This window comes from Gadus chalcogrammus, chromosome 4 (assembly GCF_026213295.1).
Source record: "Gadus chalcogrammus isolate NIFS_2021 chromosome 4, NIFS_Gcha_1.0, whole genome shotgun sequence".
NCBI classification, from domain to species: Eukaryota; Metazoa; Chordata; class Actinopteri; order Gadiformes; family Gadidae; genus Gadus; species Gadus chalcogrammus.
This window is the reverse complement of record NC_079415.1, coordinates 12,425,607-12,447,272: the sequence shown is the minus strand read 5'-3', so window position 1 is coordinate 12,447,272 and position 21,666 is coordinate 12,425,607. Positions and strand designations below refer to the sequence as shown.

The 21,666-nt window shown below is 44.7% G+C and overlaps 1 protein-coding gene across 1 annotated transcript; it reads left to right on the top strand.

The window, feature by feature from the left end:
• Positions 1-1,181: 1,181 nt before the first annotated feature.
• LOC130381517 (neural proliferation differentiation and control protein 1-like) lies at positions 1,182-21,250 on the top strand. The gene is made up of 9 exons (XM_056589165.1): positions 1,182-1,516; positions 10,809-10,955; positions 17,925-18,029; positions 18,458-18,685; positions 19,282-19,348; positions 19,695-19,773; positions 20,189-20,268; positions 20,611-20,719; positions 21,047-21,250. Exons 1-9 carry the CDS (start codon positions 1,420-1,422, stop codon positions 21,116-21,118), a joined length of 984 nt encoding a protein of 327 aa, XP_056445140.1. The 5' UTR covers positions 1,182-1,419; the 3' UTR covers positions 21,119-21,250.
• Positions 21,251-21,666: the final 416 nt, after the last annotated feature.

The window sequence follows — 21,666 nt, the reverse complement described above, 5'->3', positions numbered from 1 at the left end:
ACAGATAACGATTTTTATGATCAAATGCTTTCAACTCTCCCCAATAGGAAATTAGCAATTTAACTTTGTCAAAGGTAACATTAGAACAGGATTTTTGTTAGATTCTGAAATGGAATTGAGGCCAGTAAACTTGTAAAATGCAACTTTTAGATGTGTATAATTGTTACCAAGCAACACATTTGATAAAGTATCAATATATAGAAAACTCGGCAACGATTTCAAAGTACAACCTCAGGTATTATTTGAGGACGCGTCAATAGCGCACAAACCCCCATCACTTTCCTCAAAAAGGCAGATTGAGCGCACCGTTTCCAAACCACCACTAGGGGGCACTAAAGTCTCAAGGTGGTTTGCTGGAGCACACCTGATGCAGTGTGATATTCAAACTTTTAACTCCATACGTTGCCGTTATTCAAGTTTACAAGTTTAAACGACCTACAAGTAGCCTACCCTTCTTAGAAGAAAAATTAAAATTGTACCAAGATATCTTTTTCACAGATGCACAGGAATAGACCATAGAGTAGTTGGGTAACACAAATTATTAAAAGTAACATTAGTTTAATTATGTTTAGAAATGACTCAAGCACCCGTTCAAGTTTTGTTGGCAACAATCTGAATAATATATACATTGTGTGCTTAGCATTTATGTATGGTGGCTTGTATGTTTTTTGCATGTACCAGACACATGAATTTTCATCATGCTAATATACTTGCCCAGGCATTTCATATGTTTATTAAGCTTTTGACCTTAGGTAGAACCAAATGCCCCCAACCACAACCGCTGCATCCACTCCATGAACCCGCTTGACCGTTGCGTCACCCTCTGCTGACTGCGTCATGACGCCAAGAAGACGACGTGTCTCTCAGCCGCATGCAAGCTGCACCCCGCCCCCTCTAGCACCTGGAATGAGATGCTCCAAAAAGGCGTTATTGTCGAGGGCGAGGGTCCCCCCCCCGGCCAGATATTTTAATTGTCAACTTCAATTTTCTGGTTCTGGGGACTGTTTAACGGGCCTACACAATCCATTGAAGATAAGACCGGTGTAACGCTACAAGGCAGAACCCTCTCACAGCTTACCTCAGCCGCACGGATGCTGCACCTCCCCTGTTTCCCCACTTGTTTCTTCCACAGCACAGTCGTCAACGTCAAATCCTCAGGTCCCGCCCCCTCACCTAGTCCGTCCTCCCTGTCAGAGGCTGGACGCCGCTATCTTTAGCACTAGTGCCGGGGATTAACGAGTATTTGCAGAGCGCGAGTCGACTGAGTCACATCCTTCTACCTGAGACGGGGCTGTAGCTGTATTTTCAGCGACCGCCGTGTTCGCCGGCGTCTTCGGATCTAAAGGATAGCAAAGGATGGGGGAATGACATATCACATGTCGTCTAATCTGGTTCTCCGTTGTTAAGAAGCTTCGAAGGATGCTGCTGTCCGGCAGCGCGTGGAGCGGGTACGGGGTTCTGCTGTGTATGTGCGCGTGCTGGCTCCTGTTCGGCGGCGTCTCCACGAGCGTTCCAGGTAAACAACACCTTTAACGACACATGACGACTGCCTAATGCCACGGTTTCACCTCCCGTCTATCACATTACTTTATTTTTTGAATATTCCCAATATAGTTGTCTGGGTTCTTTCGGCCTGTACCTGTAAACATTGGGCTGTGTTGAACCCTTTTCACAACAAAATAAACTTAAGTCGCAGCTTATTATTGTCTTGATGTATCTCCATGTTAAATCAAGTGACTCTTTTCCTTGGCTTATTGTGCTGCAGAATTAGGTTCTCAGTCATCTGGACGCCTTTGGGTTAAACGAGTCCTGCGGTCTGTGAAGTTACGGGAAACTAACAAGGAAAATATTGTGAATTACACAACCTTTCCTTCATGCCTTTCTTACCGTCTCTAGAGATTGTTTTAGTAAGAGCCACACATGTAGCGTCTTCCGCATGAATGAGAGTGACAGGACCGCTGTGTTTTTAAGTGTTCTTTTATAACCAAAGTTACAGTATACATACAGCATTGGCTGAATGCTGGGAAGAAGCATGGTGCCACTACAAATCTCTTAAACACTTAAACAGTAAGCCATTAATGCAAATCACACACACACACACACACACACACACACACACACACACACACACACACACACACACACACACACACACACACACACACACACACACACACACACACACTGTGAATGAAGTGTGTATGTTGTTTTCCACATCAGATAACACCTGTTCCATATGCCTGGCTGCAAGGGGGGGATAGGTCCAGGGGTGGCTGGTGGAAAGGCACTGAGGTCATGTACATATGCACCAGAGTACCGAGCCAATGGCTCTACAGCTGGCGACATATGTGATAGGCCAGGTAGGCCTATAGGTGTGTGTGTGTGTGTGTGTGTGTGTGTGTGTGTGTGTGTGTGTGTGTGTGTGTGTGTGTGTGTGTGTGTGTGTGTGTGAATAATATAGGAGTAAGGGTGCTGTGATGGTCAAGGTAAGGTAAAAAGTATAGGGTTGTGCTTTGACGTTATGTTAGTAGGGAAAGGTAGGCTACATTTGTCAAAGTCACAGTGTGTAACATTTAAACTAGCTTGCAGCTTAAAATACTTGGACACATCTGTAGTCAATGCTGATCGACGGTGATTTCAATGATGTTATCCATAAAATCACATCCTATAACTGATGTTTTTTACAAATAAAATATCCGGCCACTGCCCACACATCTCTCTTTGTACTTTCAACAAAACAGAAACCAAAACCCCTCCACTCATTCCACCCAGCCAGCAGAGCTACGCTAGTTCACGTCACCCATCCAGTAAGAGTGGACAGAACACTGTTACTGAGTTTTATGAATTCTGAAACTCTCCCCCCTACTAACTGGTAGGGCTCATTCTTACTCATTGACTTTAATGTTCGTTAAGGTTGTCATTTTCCACATGAAGGAAGTCTACACTTTCAATGCATTTTAAACCAAAGTTGAAACACAGTCATATATGCATTGCGTTCAATAGCTCTCTGTGTTTCACTATCCCAGCGAGGCCCGTGCGATGCATCTATTATTAATACGATGACTAACTGAAGTTAAAGTGAAAACGGCGTTTCAAAAGGCCTGGTGGTTTTAAATTGGAAAGTAATGTTGCCTATGTGGTTTTGGTGAAGGAAACGTATGTCATCCGTTGCCAATAAAACGGGGGAACATAGAGGTGTAACCGGGTTACAGCACCGCAAGCTACTCCCTCAGAAGGCTCAACAGCCCTTCTTATTGATCTGCCCCCTGCATTTAGCATTGTGATGCTCTGGAGATCTCCCAGCCCATGTTGTTTCCATAGCAACTCTGAAATGTCTCACGATCACTTTCTTTCTCCATTTCTCTTCTTCCATTCTTTTAATTACCGGTTTTACCTTCAGCGGTGCAGGCTTGTGTGAATGTGAGCCACAAAGCCTCTTTCAACCCAGCGACCTATGGTACGGGCCGATGGACGCACACCACACGCAACTTAAAAGACGCAGAAAGATGTAGGAATATCACATCCTCACATTTCCATATCCATCCGTTAAAGCATTTTAGCATGAAAGACATGGCAGAATGTATAAAAAAAAGATATGCTCCAGTTTAGCCATTCGTTCTAAACAATCTTGGGGGAAAAAGTAATTTTATTCAGACTTTTTTTACTGATTTGTGCCGTTCTCAACCCACTCTGCTGCTCATGAACTTAAAACAATCTGTGTTGCAATGGGAGATAAATGCCAGAGTGAAATGGTAAAAGTGATGATGACCAAAGAGAAGCTGCAGATTCTGAGAGTCCCACTTTCTCTCTCACTCTGTCCCACTTTCCCTCTCTCTGACCCTCTCTGTCTCTGTCTCTGTCTCTGTCTCTCTCTCTCTCTCTCTCTGTCTCTGTCTCTGTCTCTGTCTCTGTCTCTGTCTCTGTCTCTCTCTCTATCCCTCCATCTGTCTCTCTCTCCCTCTGTCCCTCTATCTCTCTATCTCAGTCCCTCTCTCAGTGAGTCAGGGCCGGTTCCTCAACACAGTACAAAACCTTTTTGTTAATGTACGCGATTGCCATCAGCAGCAACGGCTTTACAGCCCAGAGGTATTCTGCAGCGTGACGGCTCTATAGAAAGGAGCGGTCGTTGCCTCATTTATACGCCAGAACGTTCTGAGTACGGTCAGCATGAGTAAATATGGCCAAGATGATGTGGCAGTGATGCCGGACCAGGTAGATAGGTCTGACAAAAGGAATACGTTTCCTTGTGGCATTTTTGTGTCTGCCTTTCAGAACAGGTTATGCAGGAGAATTCAGTAAGCCTAAACTGTTACCGTATTGCCTGTGCATCACCTGTCGTCACCCTTTTCATTGCTCTTGTAATTTGCTGTGGAAAAAATAACAATGCCATGTAGCTCTATGACTCTGTCATGCAATTATCACCTTCTTTCAAAAAAAAAATATTTTCAGACAGAATTCACCCCCGGGAGAATAAGTCGTAATCCTTTAAAAATTAAATAATTTAGAAAAAAACTGATTTCCACTTGCTGACATTTTATTTATAAATGTTCATGTCTACTGATCCTGCCTGTGGCACTGATAGCGATCACAGACATTTTGTAGCATGCATTAGAAAACCCACTAGCAAGGCAAGATGGTCATTATTATGTGCTTGATGTTAAAATGACCTCCTAATCTACCACAGGGGACTCATACTTTATGCATATCGGTAGATCTAAGCTCATGGAAATAAGCTTATTTAAATAATATTTTAAAATTGTATAACTATTCTGTGTATGTGTGTTTGAATATTTGTTTGTTTGACTTGTTATTTGTGGCACAAAAAAAATTTAGATTGAGCCAATGATAATTTGCCATGTGCTACACACGGACGAGAATACAGGCAAACACTCCACCGGTTCACGCAGGTGTAGTACTGCTCTGTCCCGTGAAGGGTCCTTTCTCATGTCGCCACTTGATTTCGAGTGTTTGTCTTTCTTCCTGTGGGCAGTCTGAACGGCAGGAAGCTTCAACAATGGGGGAAAGTAACCCTGCTGGCCTGGCCATTTCCTACTATGTACCCATCTGACACACGCACGCACGCACACACACACCTCTCCTGTGCTGCTCCTCTGATCATGATTAGAGTTAATTTTGTTGTGTTCTGCTCCACAAGGGACAAAAACATAATGTGTGTGTGTGTGTGTGTGTGTGTGTGTGTGTGTGTGTGTGTGTGTGTGTGTGTGTGTGTGTGTGTGTGTGTGTGTGTGTGTGTGTGTGTGTGTGTGTGTGTGTGTGTGTGTGTGTGTGTGGGGCCACAGCAGGCCACAGCAGCAGCAGATGGTTCTGAGTCATTTCTCACTTCAGTTCAAGGACTCGCTGGAGTCCCAGAGCTTTTATGCAATCTCTTTTCACACGTTGCTGACACCACAATACCTGCTCACCTATTATTGAACTCTCCAATGTCAGTTATCTGCGGTTTCAAAGGAGAGAAATTAGTATGCAAAGATACACTTTTAACAGAAAATATACTTTCTCAGCTGAGTCTTTTTATCATTTGTATATTGTATATTTTAAATTTGAATCGACGATTAAGAAAATAGGATTTGCTTTCTCGTGGGAAGATGTAAACATAAAAATATACAGGAATTGAGCTCCATCAACCATGAACAATCAGCATTCCTTCAAACTCGTAAGCTGGTAAATTGGTTATTTCTATCCTAATAAAGCCACTGTGTGGGTCTCGGTGAGTGTGTCACCTGCCGTCCTCCTCGTTCTGTGACCGGTGCCAGTGTTGTGTGGGCAGTGTGTTGAACCCAGGCCCAGTCCCGCGGTTCCCTGCCTGCACTGCTGTAGCACCTTGGGGAGGCGGGGGAACCTGAAGGATCGTCGTGTCGCTTCGGCCGCCACGACGTGAGGATGGAATACGATGTGCAACGGTACAAAGTAAACTTGTGAGGGAGCTGGGGTTGCCCGATCACGATCGCACAAGATTCCACCACGCAAGGCTTCAAGTGGGGTGCTTGAGGCCGAAACCACAGTGTCTCCTACCAATCGGCATCAACACGATAGATGGTGGGGATACATGGATGGTCCATCCAAGTATTTTTTGGAAGTGCCTGCCCCTATGCAAAAAAAAAATTCAAGGTCGACTTCCCAGATGGTTCTGTAATCCAACCATCTGGCAGGGCAGGTTATGTAAGAGTTACATCGATTCAATTTCTTCCTGTTCTTACTATTTCACGTCAAAACTAAAATCGACCAAATGGTTTTCCGATCGTTCCTATGCACGTTTCTGTGTTTTTGGTTTGTGCAATCATCGATGTACTGTGACAAATATTGAATGAATTATTTACCAGCCCAGTATTTATTCAAAAGGTCAGTACACATTTAAGTCCAGAGCAGTCTTTCTCAGGTTATAGCTCTTGAAAGGGTTGCAATAATGACAACTCTCTTGTGTGTAGACGATTTAGACCTCATTGTTGTGCTAAATAAACCTCCATAAATCAACAGAGCTTGTCCCGCCGGCGGGCGCGGAGCAAGACGGATTCAATAGGCCTCTGATTGCATTGTGTTTGCTGCATTCAGCGCTCTGGGTTGATATGTCATTATAGATCATCAGAGGCACTTGAATGTTGTTCAACTGTGCTGAACACTGCACATTGATTTGTGCTCCAGGTCCATTTTTCATTACAGCAATCTATTTTACACAAAAGATGCAGAAGAAATCGATTTCAAAGCGGGAAAACATCCCTAGTAGGCTTGCATTCAAAAGTCATTATCTTGACAAATTTTAAGTGTGGAAACATTAATGCTGTACGTTGCATTCAGTGTGTACACCATTATGTTCATCTCATCAATGTCTGCGTGCATCCAGCCCTGCCGTGGTCAAGTGCATTCGATTGTGAATACCAGGAATGCGCGTTGCCATAGACGTACATCACGCGACGCACCGTATAACCTAACGGTTCGGTTTCAGATAAAAAATGTCGGTGTGTGTGACAGCTGATTGAGTGTGTAGTGAGTGTGGTTGCCGTGTGCTTTTTGAAGGACACCTAATGCTGAACCTTCTCTATGATTAGTGACATAATGCTGCCCTTAGAGGCCTTTCTTCTACCATATTCATCAGTGCTGCCATGGCCTGATGAGCCCGAGGGAAGAACCGATATTTAACTGTGTTTGAGAAACGGCCTTGTCCAATCATACAAGGTCAGGTAGTTCAAAGCTTGTTCGGCTTATTTTGTTATGATTTTCAAAAATCTTTTCACGGAGGGAGTTTCCCATTTTTCTTTGTACAACGTGTAACGTGACGGAAATATCTGAACTAGTGTGGTGTTATGATAAGAGCCTCAAGCGACGAAGCAAAACATTTAACATGACGGAAGCATGTGAACCGGTGTGATGTCATGATAGGAGGCTCGTGTTGAGCGAGGCAGAGAAGTGAGTGGGTCGGGAGCCTGGTTGCTGGCTTGTTGAACAGTGAGACTAAATTGGTCCTTGGCGGTAGATGGAGACGTGCGCTGAGATGAATAGTGAGAGCATTTGAGGCAAACCACCTTGGGAAGCATTCTTTATCCTTGATGATGGTGGCGCAGTGGGATTACGTGATATGGCCTTCTTTGATGAAGCTAAGATAGAAATTATTATGTAAGGATGAAAAGGATGAAATTAAGATATAACTTGCTGAGCCAGTTATTAGCTTTTTGTAATTAAGGAGGAGATGTGGCCCAAAAAAGAGAATCTCAATATGAGCTTTGCCGTATTGGAGGCAAGAATCCAGAATGTTTTAGATGCCTTAAACCTACCTCCTACTGTATTATTCAGACTGTTAATCCAGTGGACTTGGAGAGAGACATCTTTTTGGGCATCAAGAGGCTCCTAATACATTCAAGGCACAGTTACTGACACGTGCACACAGATTTCCCATGCCGGATGAATTATTCACCAGCGGCTCATCTCTGTGGTTATGGTATATTCAGAGAGTGATATGCCTTGGGGTGAGAAGCCCCTTCCATGATAACATGAGGATGGAACATGTGAAAGGGGAAGACCCAAGGGATAAGGACGGACCCCACAGTCAGTGAGGGTTGAAAATTGCAGCCAACGCCATGAACTGATAGAGAAATAATAATCGATTGCATTTGTACAGTGCTTTAAAAGGTACCGTGTGTGTGTGTGTGTGTGTGTGTGCGTGTGCGTGTGCGTGTGCGTGCGCGTGCGTGCGCGCGTGTGCGCGTGCGTGCGTGCGTGCGTGCGTGCGTGCGTGCGTGCGTGCAGGAGAGAGCAACAGCCTTTAATTATCAGACGGCCGTGCATGTGTGTCAGGCGCTCGTGTCGCTACGTCAACGGGGCGAAGAGGCAGAGCAGGTGAGACGCTGTAACTTACAATACTGCTGTTGCTAAGCGACTGCTGATTATTAGGGACCAATGAGAACAAGCGAGTAGGAAACCTTGTGACCCGTGAATCTTGCACCACAGTTTACTTTTGTACGTGTGATTGTCTGAAAGCAGTGCTGCTGCTGCTGCTGCTAGGGCCTTCACCAAACACAATGGCAGACATTTTGCTTTCAGCGTCTTATTGTTGTGGCTTGTGTCAGAAAAAAAACAGAATATGCAACAGATCACAGAATCGCACTAACACTACACCGAGGTCGAACCCACAGGCTCATGTGTCAACCGTCACTCTCATCTACACTGCTTGTTTTCGCTCTTTGCCAAATACCGCAGGTCTTGGTTTCCCTGTGTTTCCTTGCTTCCTGTTCTGTTATTTTAAAGTCGCTGGCGCTGAGCTGCGGTGTTTTTGTGGGGCGGCGGGCCTCGCGTAAATGTCTATCATTTATCCCTTGACAAATCCCTCACCATTACCATAGATGCACTGATTCTCCTATTAGTATAACTTTCAGTGTATAATTTAATTTAGAATTTGTCTTTCTGCGGACTGATTCGTTCTGACAAAATCTCACTTTCTTTGTCTCTTCTTCTTCCATCCTTCTGCTTTTTTATACCTCTCTCTCTCCGTCTTTATCTCACCATATCTCTTTGTTCACTGACTCCCTCGCTCAGTGGCTTGGCACGGTCTGCAGAGTAGTTACTGAGTTTCCCATCGACATCTCTCCATCGCTCTCACCTAATGAAGGGAAGTTATTCTGTGCAGGCAGCCCTGGAGAACATAAGGCCACTAAAGGGTGTTGCTCGTGTTTTGGTTAAACATAATGTTAGGTTTTTTCCTTTTTCCTGATTTGATTGCGAACTTGTCAACCATATGCAATTTCAGCTTTTTGAATGTTAACAGTTGGACTTGGACACATGTTTCTTTTCTCATGTATAATATATGAGACTTGTTTTTAATATGGCTTTTCCTCTTGGTGTATGACTAACAACCTGACCTTCTGTAATGAGCACCGCTGTTATTCTAGCCCATAGCTATAGCATGCTCTGCTGCTAGCTCAGAATAGCATGCTGGGCTATGCTGCTTATCTGACCTGACAGTGGCACAGCGGTTATCTCCCCAGCAACACTTATTCAACACACCTGTTGCACTGCAGTGACCCGTGTGTGTGTGTGTGTGTGTGTGTGTGTGTGTGTGTGTGTGTGTGTGTGTGTGTGTGTGTGTGTGTGTGTGTGTGTGTGTGTGTGTGTGTGTGTGTGTGTGTGTGTGTGTGTGTGTGTGTTAGGGCTGAACGATCTATCGTTTTCGACCGAAAATCGCGATCTCAAGCATTACGATTTTGGGATCGTCAAAGCTGCGTTTTTTTTTATTTGTTTTTTTTATAATTTTTTTTTTTTTTTACAAAAGTGCAATTATTTTGATGCTGATGAGCCATTGAAGCAAGTTTACTTAAGAAAGAGGGCTCCCTTTTTATTTGACTTTTTTGGTTGTTGTTTCTTAGGTACTTGAATAAACAGTCTTGCATTTGAAATCTGTTGCCAGCAGTTTTCATTATTGCATTACCTTAATGGAATTCATTGGTTATATTAATTTATACTGAAACTTGATTTAAAGAAAATAAATCGTGGTTGAAATCGAAACCGCAATCTCTACCAGAAAAATCGCAATTTCAATTTTTTCTTAAAATCGTTCAGCCCTTGTGTGTGTGTGTGTGTGTGTGTGTGTGTGTGTGTGTGTGTGTGTGTGTGTGTGTGTGTGTGTGTGTGTGTGTGTGTGTGTGTGTGTGTGTGTGTGTGTGTGTGTGTGTGTGTGTGTGTGTGTGTGTGTGTGTGTGTGTGTGGTAGTGTTGCACATATCTGGTTCGGCAGAGTTACAGATAAGATGGGGAATAAATCTGGAAAGCTGTGTTCCCTGCCATTGTGTTTGTTTTAACTCGACAGTTGGGGTTTAACTCTTCTGATATTTATAAAATTGTAAACATTTAATTAATCGTAAAATAGACCTTTGCTACACTTGACATTCAGTGCTTGTAATTGCTTTAGTCTAATTCCCGTGTAGTCTCGTCAAGCTGGTTTTATAACAGGAAGCTAGCAGCCTGCTGACTGCTAGCACCAAACCCTTTTTTCAACTTGAATGTGTATAACAGCCGTCAGACAAGGGTGAATTCAGGTCAATCTATTAAGACGTCAAACTTTGATGTGGCCCATTTTAGGGCAAGGTTAGTTATCATTTGTCCAACATAGCTGTGTAAGATGTGTTCTTTGTTCTCTATCTTGCGTCACTGGGTACAATATTGCACTGCTTTTTGTTGTATTTGGTCCAAAGTGTCCTGACAGTTATGACGTTTTTCAGAATTGATTTCATTGATGGATTTATTTTTCAGTTTATGCCTCGTCACTAATGAAGCTCTTCCACTCCTCTTTCTCTCAATCGGTCTCAGTGAAAAGTCGATGCCATCATCTGGTGTGTGCCGAAAAGGGGCGGCACTTCTGCAAGGCTGGCTCCTCCCACTGCGGCTCCTGCCTGTCCCCATTGGTGGAGAACAAGGAGGGACTCTGTGTGGCCAAACCAAAGCACCACCGTCATGGTATGCATAAAGAGGTTAAGAAAGATTGAAAGTGTTATTCATAGAATTAACGTAAAGTGTTTACCTTAATACTGGTGTGTGTGTGTGTGTGTGTGTGTGTGTGTGTGTGTGTGTGTGTGTGTGTGTGTGTGTGTGTGTGTGTGTGTGTGTGTGTGTGTGTGTGTGTGTGTGTGTGAGAGATGAATGACCTTTAAGCTATGAGGAAGTAAACAATAACTATGTAAAGTATGTGAAAGCTGTCCCACCTCACCTCTGTCTCAGGTACACGAGTATTCATTTACGCTAAGTGCTAACTCATCGGCCACAGCGGTAATGTTCCACATTCACCACAGTGTCCACGTCACGCTCCTTTTCATTTATAATTTTCCGCTGTCATTTTATGGAGATCTTCTTTCATGAGACTTTCCATGTCCCGGCTGATTGGTTGTCATCTCCTGCCACTCTCCCAGCGCATCATATGCTAGTAACGACCCCTGCTTAACATCTGTCCCTCATCCTGTCGTTCATGACACAGTGTGTGTTTCACGCACACACACACCGCCGCAGACCTGCTCAGATTATGGTTTTAATCATCTAAATGTCACAGAATCTCTCTCTCTCTCTCTGGCGCTGTCCCTGTCTCTCCTCCTCTCACTCTCTCCTTCCCATCAGATCCCTGTCCCAATCTACCTCTATTCACTCCAACAACAACATGTGTTTTTGACAGATTTACACTGTGTGTGTGTGTGTGTGTGTGTGTGTGTGTGTGTGTGTGTGTGTGTGTGTGTGTGTGTGTGTGTGTGTGTGTGTGTGTGTGTGTGTGTGTGTGTGTGTGTGTGTGTGTGTGTGTGCGTGCGCAGTTATTAAATCGCACACCACAACACAGTTTCATCAGTCTTAGTTAAGCCCCCTAAAGTGGTTATGTAAGCCAATGACATCGGCTTCTGTCTCTCGGTATCTCCCCACTCTTTTTATCTTTGTCTCTCGGCATCTCCACACTCTTTTTATCTCACTCACTCACTCACTCACTCACTCACTCACTCACTCACTCACTCACTCACTCACTCACTCACTCACTCACTCACTCACTCACTCACTCACTCACTCACTCACTCACTCACTCACTCACTCACCTCATTATATTTTTCTGTCTCCCTCTGCTGATATTTCTCTCTCACACACATAATCTCTCTGTCTGTCCATCTGTCTGTCTCTGTCAGTCTGTCTCACTCACACACAATACCATTCACGTCTTTTCCTTTTTCGGATTATGAACACCCTCATTCGGTTAATTAATGTTTTGAATTTGCTGAGGCCAGTGACTATATGACATAATTACATAATTACACCTGCGTTGTGTTCTTTCGACACTGTTGTTTTCTCTGCATGGAACTGCCAAATATGCATATTTTTTCTTTCCAAAGACTGGAAGAATCTTAAGTGTTCAGGAGGTCAGAACCGGGAAAAGGAGAGGGACGGAGACACACACAGTTACTTTAATTGATCAAACGGGTTTGCGTTACATATAATTGATCGGATCACAGAAATGGACCTCAGAGCTTCTGTACCCCAGAACTGTATTTGGGAGTCTAGGGCTATTTCCAATATCAGCACCATATCATTGCATAACCAACATCCTATAGCTGCCCTGAAAACCACGTTTTTCTCTTGTAAGCTGATCGCCATTTTTGCAATGATATGAGATCTGAAATGCAAATATAATTAGTAAAACAAGCAATGACCATACCTGCTGAACAAGTAAGACAGGGTGTGTGCGTGAATGTATTTCTGGGTGTGTGTCTTCCTGTGTGCGTGTCTGTGTGTGTGCGCGTGCGTGCATGTGTGTCCCTTGTGTTTACCATGGAGGTGTACACTCCCATTGGTAAACACCTTAATACCTGTGGCCGATGTTCTTCCTTGACTGTAAGTACGAGCCGGCCGTCGCCGTGGGCAGCCACTGTGATACTGTATGTACTGAGGGTGGGGAGATCCCTACTCTCTGAGCGGCTGGATGCCATCCGCCCGGCAGCCTGTTCCCATTGCACCCGAACAAAACAGCCCCATCTGCGGGAATGACTACACTCAGTCCATGTAAACTCCTTATGTTTCCCCCCAGGAAGCGTAAAGCACTGTACGTCTGATCGGATCTGATTGTGCGCTCTCGTTTGTCAACTACAATATCATTGTTGAAAAGAGCCAATCTGTTATTATTAGCCAACATTTTATGGACCTTTTGATTCTCAAGGTGTTCCTGGATCAGCTGGGCGAGGGTTGTATTTGTTTTAGGGGTTTTGTACTCATATGAGTGGTTTTCATGTTTAGTGATTCAAGTTAAGCCAGCGTAAGCTTATATGGCTCTAACGTACCGCCAATTGGAGCAGGAGAACTCAGTGTACTGGACAGCATTAGTGGGGCTTGGACCTACAAATGGAGCAGGAGAACTCGGTGTACTGGACAGTCTTAGTGGGGTTGGACCTACAAATGGAGCAGGAGAACTCGGTGTACTGGACAGTCTTAGTGGGGTTGGACCTACAAATGGAGCAGGAGAACTCGGTGTACTGGGCAGTCTTAGTCAGGTGTGTCCCTTATTAAAAAGGAACAAAGCGATCCCTGGAAAGGCAACAACAGTGGTGGGCCTTGCCGCTCAGAGACTGTTCTCTCTGAGGGGGTCGTGCTGGGACTTTAGGCCCAAGACTCCCTCCCTGGGGGGCCGGCTGCTGCTTGGTTTTAAAGAGGTGAGGACGGGGGGATTAGTCAATAACAACACCTGACGCTAACTCCCCTGTCTTGTCTAGTCGGGATATGGAGAGCCACACCCCTTTATATCCCTATAGACAGCGCTAACCCCCCCGCACCACCACAATCATAAATGGATAATCAATACACAGGAAATACTCTACGAATGTAACCCCCTTATGCTCAGAGCAGCTCCTTCTATCTGACCCACAGCAATGCACCAGGTGTACCAGAGACCAGGTTTACCTTGACAACATCATAGATATTGGAGGACACAGTGGCGATATGATTGAATCCTTCTGAGGTATTAACTTAACAAAGAGACAAGGCCTCCCACTATTATAGTGGGATTTTACTGCTGCCTGCTTGGTCAGTTCGTCAGAGTGACCACCAGGCCTTTGCTTCCAGACTACTGATCAATGGTGAGCGCCAGGAGGCTTAAATCCTCCCAGAGACCCTGAGCCTTTTGGGATCCATCAAGGAGCTAACCGCTCCCTCTATGGCCAAAGGTGGACTCCACTAAGTCACTGCCCATCAGCCTCGATAATGTACTGACAGAATGGCTTTCCAGCGATAACAGCAGATGGTTCTCATGGTTGCTTACATTGTACCCACATTGCTCATGGATACATATCTAGAACCTCCAGTAAAGAGTTACCAGCTCTAGGCTTTATAAAATCCAGTACAAACCGACCAAATGCCCTGGTTACGTCCACACAGATTTAACATACACTATACTATTCCCCGTGTGTATTTTTTTTCATCCCAGTCATTGTTCAAAGTGTCCACAAGGGGGCAGCAGGGGCAACTGATTGTTTCCTTAAACTTCAGTGGTCGGAGGCCCTTTGTGGTCTGATCCTTATCAGCATTGAATATTATAATCTTACTGAAGTTGTTTTTTTCGAATTAAGAAGATCCTTATTATCACTTACGGGTAATTCTTAATTTAATCCTAGCTATAACAAGTAATCCTAGCTAAAACAATTCGTCCTAGCTAAAACAATTATAATGCAACTGTCAATCAGAGCTAAATACTGATGTGTTAAAGCATTAGCTTGCTAATGAAATATTTATGTTATCTGTTTTTAATCTAAAGGAGTTTTAACATCAATGCCGCATTATGATAATTGAAAACCAAAGCGAATGACCTTGTAAATCACCCAAAAAACGTGTCCTTGATGTCTTAGCTCTGCACACTTTCATTTAATACAGTAGGAGTGTGTGTGTGTGTGTGTGTGTGTGTGTGTGTGTGTGTGTGTGTGTGTGTGTGTGTGTGTGTGTGTGTGTGTGTGTGTGTGTGTGTGTGTGTGTGTGTGTGTGTGTGTGTGTGTGTGTGTGTGCTCCCCGTTGAGCGCTGAGCTGTTTAGTGTTTGTTTGCGGTGTGTCCGACACCCCCGCCCCTGTCTAACCAACTCTCAGGGGTTACAGGTCATTATCAAGCGAGGGACAAAACTAGAGGTGTGTGTGCTTAGGCATGATGACAAAGCACGTGGTGCAATTGACACAAAGATAGATCTACCACCGATAGTTCTCCTTCTACACCCGGTTGATGTCCTGTTCCCATAACCACAAGGGTTTAAGCAGTTTTAGATGCCTGCAAAGGGAGTTGTTTGGTTTTGTTTTGCCTTAAAATGTTCCATCTTTTTTTCCAAAGCAAACATAACAAGTAGTTCTGAAAATCTTACGTCATGATACCATGACAACCAACAATGAATATGAATAATGCAATATTCAGTGTGAGCTTAGTGTCATATGTTAACCCTCACTGGTGCTCCCAGGTTAGTTACTAAAGGATCAGTTATGGTTCCACGTCGACCCAACACAATGACCATGCAGTCGCTTCGACGCAGTCGTGAACCTATTTTGATTCTGCGTCGGGTATTAGTGAGCCCTTGCTGCTGCGTCACGTCGACGGAAGTTTACAATTTTTGGGAGGCGCACGTCAGGCCCTTGCGGTGGACGCAAGAACGGGTCTGTATACCCTCTTGCGTTATGCGACGTGGAATCATAACTAAGCCAACCTTTTCCAGGAAAGTTTTTTGAAAGATTTTCAGAGGGCCTCAATGTGTTTACACACACAATCCAAAGGAACATGTCCCCTCTCCATTCACTCCTCTTCAGGGGATCCATGAGACGCTCCAGGTCGTTCCTCTCTTCACAAACACTTGCGTGTTCTCGGCACGTTGCCTCCTGTAAAGGGCACATGGCGCGACCCGCCTCCACACACACCTGCCATGGAGTGTACTGAGTGGCCAGAGATGTAGGGGGGGTGTTGTGAGAGAGGAAAAACAGCAACAGAGGGTGAAAGAGCTCCCGCATCAGATCACGCACGTCGGCTCAGCCAGGTGGCTATCCTTCTGGGGAGGCCGGGGGTGGGGGGGGGGTCAGATCCATATTCATGAAGAGACTGCCTCATGGAACATAACTAAACTGAATATGTATAACTGAAGATGTGCATGGTCAAAGCTGGGGTAAACAGTTGACCTGAATGAGCTGCAGTTTGGGCTTCATCGTTCTGCTCATGATTTCTGTGATGTATTTTACAGTTATCATCACCATTTCTACGGTTTGGACCCAAGTCTTATGAATAACTTTTGGACCTTGTGGTTTATTCAGGGTAGTTATGATACATTGAGGATTTAGGATATATTGAGGATATATCAAGGCATGTTATGATATATAAAGGTGTGTTATGATATACAGTATAGAGGCTATACTGAGAGGTGTTATGATATATAGAGGGGTGTTATGATATACAGTATAGAGGATATGCTGAGGGGTGTAATGATATAAAGAGGATATACTGAGGGGTGTTATGATGTATAGAGGCTATACTGTGGGGTGTTATGATATATAGAGGGGTGTTATGATTTATTGAGGATATATTGAGGGGTATTATATAATGATCACCCCCATTAGTAGGAAGCTCTGGGAGTCTTTTTTTTACATGAGCCCTTCACCCGTCACACTCCATGGGGGGGAACGTGTGTGTGTGTGTGTGTGTGTGTGTGTGTGTGTGTGTGTGTGTGTGTGTGTGTGTGTGTGTGTGTGTGTGTGTGTGTGTGTGTGTGTGTGTGTGTGTGTGTGTGTGTGTGTGTGTGTGTGTGTGTGTGTGTGTTCTTGCCCCCTCCCCGTCCCCTGCGGTGCTTCCTCCCGCGGCCACACACACACTGTGAAAGGCCGGTCCCCTAGGAGACGCGGGCTCGTCTCTTTAGAATGCGGCTGACTGTCTGGACAGCAGCACTGTTAAACAACACTTTCCTATTGTCTGTCCTCCTCCTTCTACCGGGTCCCGAACAAACAGCACGTAGCGGCACACTCTCAGTCAGAAACGCAGCAGGGCTACGGGACCACCGGCAGACGCACGCAGGAGTGCGTTCAATCGCCTCCGTTGTAGGCTCAGGGTTTGAGTGCTCGGTTAAGAGGCCGTGGCGACGTGTCATTTCAATTATGGCATTTATTTTTTATTCATCTTTTTAAGGAGTAGAACATTGGGTTGAAGGCACAAGCAGTGAAACCGATGTTTGGCGAAGCACATGTTATGTAATAATCGTAAAATGTATTGAAACTCAGAACTGAGCAGGAATCGGACAACAGCAACACGTTCGCTGAAGATTGCGTGACTGTTTAAACAGCCCCATGATCTCATGACATATGGGTATGTTGTTGAAGCGCCAAATCAAACATCTTCAGGGTGTTTTCTGCCGTGTATCGGCGTTGGAAGAGTGAACAACTGACAGGCGTAACCTTCAGGGATCTGGGGACCTCTAACGTCCAAGAGGCAAAAAGTCCTTTTGATAACCCTTTAAATCTCTGTGGAGTATATTCTACACAAATCACAAATAATTTACTAACAACAACAAATTCTGTTTTTGCTAGTTGTAGTATGCCATCACTGAGGCTCCAGCATTAGCCACTGCCCTGGTCTCCCTGATGTAGGGCTAGCAGTGCCAGATGGCTCCATGCTTATCAATACAGTAGCCGTCGGTGAACACTGACTGATAGATCTACCAATCAGGGCATTGGTTCTTCACTGAGACACTGACATGCCATCTGTTTTTTTACACAATTTTACATATATATATATATATATATATATATATTGGTGAGTGATATTCTGGTAAAGCACTACGTCTATAACTCTTTTTTGTGTGTCTGTGTCTGTGTCTGTGTCTGTGTCTGTGTCTGTGTCTGTGTCTGTGTCTGTGTCTGTGTCTGTGTCTGTGTCTGTGTCTGTGTCCTTGTGTCCTCCAGGTACAGAGACGGTCCCTGAACTGGACCAGGAGATCGACTTCCTGCACTCTGTTATCGAGGAGAAGGAGGTGTCTGTTACCCAACCAAAACGACCCAAAGTGCAAGGTAAGAGCTTCTAGAGGCCGCCAGAACCACCAGCCTGACCTTCTGTAAAGTCCCTTGTTTTTCAGCTTTAGTCATCCTTTCTAGCATTTCAGCTCTTTTGTTTTGAAATAAGGAAGTCTGTTCGCTTTTGGCGAGAGCTTTGATGATTTTTTTTCTATTGTATATCCATATATTGAAGTTACCAAACTAATAGGAATCTTTCTCTCAATTTCCTTCCTTCCTTCCTTCCTTCCTTCTTTCCTTCCTTCCTTCTTTCCTTCTTTCCTTCCTTCCCTTCTGCCTTCCTTCCTTTCTTCCCTCTGCTCCCCTTTTTTCCTTCTTTCCTTCTATCCCTTCTGCTTTACCGCTTTCTTTCTTCCCTTCCTACTCCCTCCCTCCCTCCCTCCCTCCCTCCCTCCCTCCCTCCCTCCCTCCCTCCCTCCCTCCAGTGAACACCTCTTCCCGCTCTGATACGAGGATCTTCTTTGACGCGGTCGTACCGGACCGACCGGCCGCAGCCTCGCCCAACACCACCGCCCCGACCGGTTCCCCCCCGCCTCGGGACCCCAAGGGCCCCACCACTCCGGCACCTCAACCAAGGGCCACGGCCCTGGACGGCCGGGCTGGCCCCAGGGTGGCCCCGGTCTCCGCCCCCCTCAACGACATCCTGGTCCTCGGTGAGTGTGTGTGTGTGTGTGTGTGTGTGTGTGTGTGTGTGTGTGTGTGTGTGTGTGTGTGTGTGTGTGTGTGTGTGTGTGTGTGTGTGTGTGTGTGTGTGTGTGTGTGTGTGTGTGTGTGTGTGGGGGGGGGGGGGTGGGGGGGTATGTGTGTGTGAGAAATATTGACCTCCATAATTCCTTTGAAGTCAACGATACCACAAAATGGACGCCATGACTTTTTTCGGAGTCATAGTGAAAGGCTGAGCGAGAATTTTGATCTGAACATTCTGCACTGTTTCTGTGCCACAGTGCAGTAGGTTACAACATCTAGGATCTCTGGATGTTTCTCACAGCTTGGTTTGGTGGTTGTCTTTGTTTTCCAAAACGCGGCTATCGGTTTAGGTTGTCATGGCGTCGTTTCCGTCAAGCACCACGTCTTTCGTCGTTCACGCGGTCTTCAGGTGTCACAGAGATTCCGAGGTTTCCTTGTGCTCATTAGGAGCGGTTTCATTACGGACCCCAACGGGAGAGCACCCTGACGCCCTGTGACTGATGCGTCCCCCTTCACACGTCTCATCATGTTTTATGTTACTTGTGCTTTCTTCCCCCCCCAGCTCTGATCAGCCTGTTCGTGGCGTTTGGCATCGTGTTTCTGATCGTCGCAGGGGTCTGTTTCTTCAGGTAAGCATTCATTTGTTCATTCATATGAGGGTCATGTCTAACGCAACTGTTAGTGTGTGGAATTAACACTGCCAACAGTGCATGCACCCAGTGCAAGATAATGAGAGCAAGATTGAGAGAAACACAACTTGTAACTGCCAGTGAACTAAAGATGAACCAGAATGTAATACCTTTTTTTAATATGTAACATAAAGGCAGTTTTCTTTTATTATGGTATTGATCATTTATTTGTATTACAGGCATGTAGACTGTTCATATGTTATGCTAACAATGCAATTATCTACGTCTTTGATGAACGTGAGCCTTTGGTGTCGCTAAAGAACCTGTTTCATGGTGCCCCCTACAGGTTGCGGAGGGAATCGCGCTTGGCCAAGAAAGCAGACTATCCTGGGTTCAAAGGACCAGGCACGGTTAATGGAACATCGGTAGGCCCCATGTTATTTAAATGATCCCTTATTTACCAATTCAGTATTGTAAGGTTTATTTGTCATTGCCGTTAGAGTAAACATTTAACTTGGTTGTTTATAGTTTAGGCTGCCAACATCAAGCTATATGGCAATATATACCTAGGCCTATATTTCCATAAAGTTTAATGTCTGATACATTATTAACCATTGGATTTTAGATTATGAATAAATCCTCGATCATAAAGGAATATTGATGTCCATGTCTTCAAAGCAAAGGGAATATAAAAAAAATGTTATTAAACATTTAATTTCTACCCTGTTCTATTCTGTCTCACTATCAGCTTGAATAATTGTGTGTCTAACTATTGTGATTGCAATATTTGTTAGATTAATTGATCTGTATTTTCATGTTGTCTTTGGATCTTCTCTTCAGCATGGTGATGCAAATCTCCAAATGAGTGCTCAGATGTATCACTACCAGCACCAGAAACAGCAGATGATGTCCATGGGAAAGTGAGTTCCCACCTTCATATCCTCCTACTTTCAAAGACTCATTCCTCCTCCTCAGACACTACTTTATTACATTTGTAATCTTTTTCTAACGGGGGGTGCTAATGCTTTGATAAAAAAATATTGAATGTACTTTTGCGTTTTTGTTTTTTATTTCATTGTTTTATTTTATTTTGTGTGTGAAATTGTGACAGAAACTGTTTCCCCAAGGAATAATATTAATAAAAAATAAGAGTACTCTGAATCTAAACAAACATATAATGCTCACGTTTAACTTCAACTTCTCTTTGGTCATGTATGTGCATGTATGACGTAAACCCTGAGCGTTCCGCCTCCGCTCCTCAGACACCAAGAGAGACACACAGAGCAGAAGGTCCCCGACTCTGAGATGACGTCAGACGAGGAAGAGATCGGAGGAGACTTCACCGTGTACGAGTGTCCCGGACTAGCACCGGTAGGACAGACAGACAGACAGACAGACAGACAGACCCGTACACACACACACACACACACACACACACACACACACACACACACACACACACACACACACACACACACACACACACACACACACACACACACACACACACACACACACACACACACACACACACACACACACACACACACACACACACACACACACACAGGGTGTTGTCATCCTTGATGTAAAAACTGGATTCTTTAGACAGTAACACAAACACATTCTTTCTCTTTCCCTGTCTCTCACAGACAGACATAATTTGACCTTCACTGTGTCTCACTCCTTGTTTGACAGACAGGAGAGATGGAGGTGAAGAATCCACTGTTTGATGACTCACCGCTACAGTACCAGGGACATCAAAAGTGAAGACACACAAACACACACTAACGAACACAGTCTCTGACAAACACACACACACACACACACACACACACACACACACACACACACACACACACACACACACACACACACACACACACACACACACACACACACACACACACACACACACACACACACACACACACACACACACACACACACACACACACACACACACACACACACACACACACACACACACACACACACACCAGTACCCAACAGCACCCATGCCAGATGGGGCCACTACTCCACACTGGTGGTGTTTTGAGGTTTCACTGCCTTCCTGCCCCGGACGGGGTCCTGATACGCTTGGTTACTTTTGTGTTGTTGGATTTGGTTTTCCTGCTGGGTTTTTCTGCATTGTGAAGTTTCTATTACAAATGTAACTCTTGTTTGGTCTTTTTAATGTTCCCCGTACTGGGACTTGTCTTAACTTAATTTTGACAGTTATTTCCCAAAGAACATTTAACATTGTGATACACGTGCAATATTCACTCAGATACATACAAAGACACAAATACATCATC

Coding starts and splice junctions, on each gene's coding strand:
- LOC130381517 (XM_056589165.1), top strand. CDS start 1,420: ATGCTGCTGTCCGGCAGCGCGTGGAGCGGGTACGGGGTTCTGCTGTGT. Junction 10,956..17,924: donor ACCAAAGCACCACCGTCATG/GTATGCATAAAG, acceptor TGTGTCCTCCAG/GTACAGAGACGGTCCCTGAA. Junction 18,030..18,457: donor AAAACGACCCAAAGTGCAAG/GTAAGAGCTTCT, acceptor CCCTCCCTCCAG/TGAACACCTCTTCCCGCTCT.